Source organism: Bison bison, unplaced genomic scaffold, assembly GCF_000754665.1.
Source record: "Bison bison bison isolate TAMUID 2011002044 unplaced genomic scaffold, Bison_UMD1.0 scf7180017845510, whole genome shotgun sequence".
Classification (NCBI taxonomy): Eukaryota; Metazoa; Chordata; class Mammalia; order Artiodactyla; family Bovidae; genus Bison; species Bison bison.
This window is the reverse complement of record NW_011476083.1, coordinates 3,608-6,065: the sequence shown is the minus strand read 5'-3', so window position 1 is coordinate 6,065 and position 2,458 is coordinate 3,608. Positions and strand designations below refer to the sequence as shown.

The 2,458-nt window shown below is 60.7% G+C and overlaps 1 protein-coding gene across 2 annotated transcripts; it reads left to right on the top strand.

Annotated features, from left to right (window-relative positions):
• The first annotated feature begins 931 nt into the window (after positions 1–931).
• LOC104985261 (Na(+)/H(+) exchange regulatory cofactor NHE-RF2-like) lies at positions 932–2,458 on the top strand. Of its 2 annotated transcripts, XM_010835339.1 has the most exons (4): positions 941–1,326; positions 1,404–1,447; positions 1,802–1,864; positions 2,098–2,458. In XM_010835339.1, the coding sequence occupies exons 1-4, from the start codon at positions 1,095–1,097 to the stop codon at positions 2,254–2,256; spliced, it is 498 nt and encodes a 165-aa protein (XP_010833641.1). In that variant the 5' UTR covers positions 941–1,094; the 3' UTR covers positions 2,257–2,458. The 2 variants fall into 2 exon arrangements, with proteins under 2 accessions (XP_010833649.1, XP_010833641.1); XM_010835347.1 differs by lacking the exon at positions 1,802–1,864 and having other exon boundaries at positions 932–1,326; positions 2,098–2,452.

The following is a 2,458-nucleotide window of genomic DNA, read 5'->3' as shown; positions in this document are numbered from 1 at the left end:
GTGTCTGTGTGTATCTGTGTGTCTGCACCTGCGTGCCTGTAGGTGTGTCCGTGTCTGTGTGTGTGTGTGCGCGCACGTCTGTGCGCCTGTATGAGTCCGTGTGTATCTGTCTGCAACTGCATGCCTGTGTGTCCGTGTGTATCTGTGTCTGCACCTGTGTGCCTGTAGGCGTGTCCGTGTGTGTGCACACACGTCTGTGTCCATGTGTATCTGTGTGTCTGCACCTGCGTGCCTGTAGGCGTGTCTGTGTGTATCTGTGTGTGTGTCTGCACCTGTGTGCCTGTAGGTGTGTCCTTGTGTATCTATTTGTGTGTGTGCGCCTGCAGGCCTGTGTGTCCATGTGAACGTATCTGTGTGTGTGTCTGCACCTGCATGCCTGTAGGTGTGTCTGTGTCTGTGCATGTGCGCCTGTATGTGTCCCTGTGTATCTGTCTGCAACTGCGTGCCTGTATGTGTGTCCGTGTGTATCTGTGTCTGCACCTGTGTGCCTGTAGGCGTGTCCGTGTGTGTGCACGCACGCCTGTGTCCATGTGTATCTGTGTGTCTGCACCTGCATGCCTGTAGGTGTGTCTGTGTGTATCTGTGTCTGCACCTGTGTGCCTGTAGGCGTGTCCGTGTGTGCACACACGCCTGTGTCCACGTGTATCTGTGTGTCTGCACCTGCGTGCCTGTAGGCGTGTCTGTGTGTATCTGTGTGTGTGTCTGCACCTGCATGCCTGTAGGTGTGTCCGTGTCTGTGCGTGTGCGCCTGTATGTGTCCACGTGTATCTGTGTCTGCACCTGCGTGCCTGTAGGTGTCTGTCTTCTCTGTGTGCATGCTCCTGTGTGCCTGTATGTGTCCATGTGTATCTGTGTGTGTCTGCACTTGCATGCCTGTAGGTGTGTCTGTATGTGTGTGCACGCGCCTGTGCGCCTGTATGTGTCCGCGTGTATCTATCTGTGTGTCTGCACCTGTGTGCCTGTAGGTGTGTCCATGTGTATCTATCCACGTCTGTGTGTCTGGGCACCAGGTCCTCTGCAGGAGGGAGATTCCGGGAACCTGAGCTGGTGCTCCTCTTGCTGCTGCGGCTGGTGATGACACTGATGAATATTTGATGCCACACCTGGCTGGGTGGCTTGGGGGGCTGGTGGGGACCTTCCCCCAGGCAGCACTGACTCTGTGCTGGCGGCAGGTGAACGGGCAGAATGTGGAGGGGTTGCGCCATGCAGAGGTGGTTGCCAGCATCAAGGCGCGGGAAGACGAGGCCCAGCTGCTGGTGGTGGACCCCGAGACGGATGAACACTTCAAGCGACTGCGGGTCACACCCACCGAGGAGCATGTGGAAGGTGGGCGGCTGCCCTGGGGCCCAGGGCTGGGGTGAAGCATCGGGGCTTGAGTGGTCAGTTACACACTGTCCCCACAGGTCCACTGCCATCGCCGGTCACCAACGGGACCAGCTCGGCCCAGGTGAGAGGGTGGGAGCAGACAGGGTGGGCTCGGGGACCACAGGGGCACCTCTGGGAGCCCCTCCTGAGACCTCGGTCCTGGTGTCAAGTAGTTGTGACACTGAGCCCGGCCCTGTCACTCCCAGCTTTAAGGCCCCTTGGGTCCGGTCCGAGCCCAGCCGCACCCCACCCCACAGGGCACTTGGGCACTTCCAGGTTGCAGTAGAGGCTCAGTGCCATTGCCAGATGCAGGAGTAAATGCAGCTCTGGTGTGTGCATGTATGTGCGCACACGTGTGTGTCCATGTGTGCACGTATGTGTGCACAGAGTCTCCTGGGCGGGCCCCTGAAGCCACACCTTACCCTTGGTTTCCCAGCTCAATGGTGGCTCCGTGTGCTCATCCCGAAGTGACCTGCCCGGCTTAGACAAGGACACTGAGGTAGTGGGTGCCCCTCCACCTCCAGTACCGCTGCTCACATGCTGGGGGGCTTGAGGCCTTGGGGGCGGGCATCTGTGGAGCTGTCAGCCTGAGCCGTGAGGCCGCCACCTCTAGGAAGCCCTCCTGGACCTGCTGCCAGGTGGCCTCTGGTGCGAGCTCCCTGGGAAGGGCCACCTGCCTGGGGGCTGGGGTCCAGGGCTCACTGGCCACCCGCCCACCATGTCCACCCCTAGGATGGCAGCACGTGGAAGCGAGATCCTTTTCAGGAGAGCGGCCTTCACCTGAGCCCCACGGCAGCTGAGGCCAAGGAGAAGGCGAGAGCCACCAGGGTCAACAAGCGGGCACCACAGATGGACTGGAACCGGAAGCGCGAGATCTTCAGCAACTTCTGAGCCCCCTGCCTGCTCCCCGCTGGCTCCTCCCCACGGGCCTGGGCCTTGCCCTTCGGACTGCCCAGAGCTCCCCATGCCCCGGTGGACTGGAGGGGGCATCCTTCCCCCCTAAGCTGGGGTGGTCCCACCACCACCCATGGGGTGTTAGGGGAGTGTGGCCACAAGATGGGCAGAGGGAGCCCCTGAGATGTGAGAGACCCAG

Coding starts and splice junctions, on each gene's coding strand:
- LOC104985261 (XM_010835339.1), top strand. CDS start 1,095: ATGCCACACCTGGCTGGGTGGCTTGGGGGGCTGGTGGGGACCTTCCCC. Junction 1,448..1,801: donor ACGGGACCAGCTCGGCCCAG/GTGAGAGGGTGG, acceptor TTGGTTTCCCAG/CTCAATGGTGGCTCCGTGTG. Junction 1,865..2,097: donor GCTTAGACAAGGACACTGAG/GTAGTGGGTGCC, acceptor GTCCACCCCTAG/GATGGCAGCACGTGGAAGCG.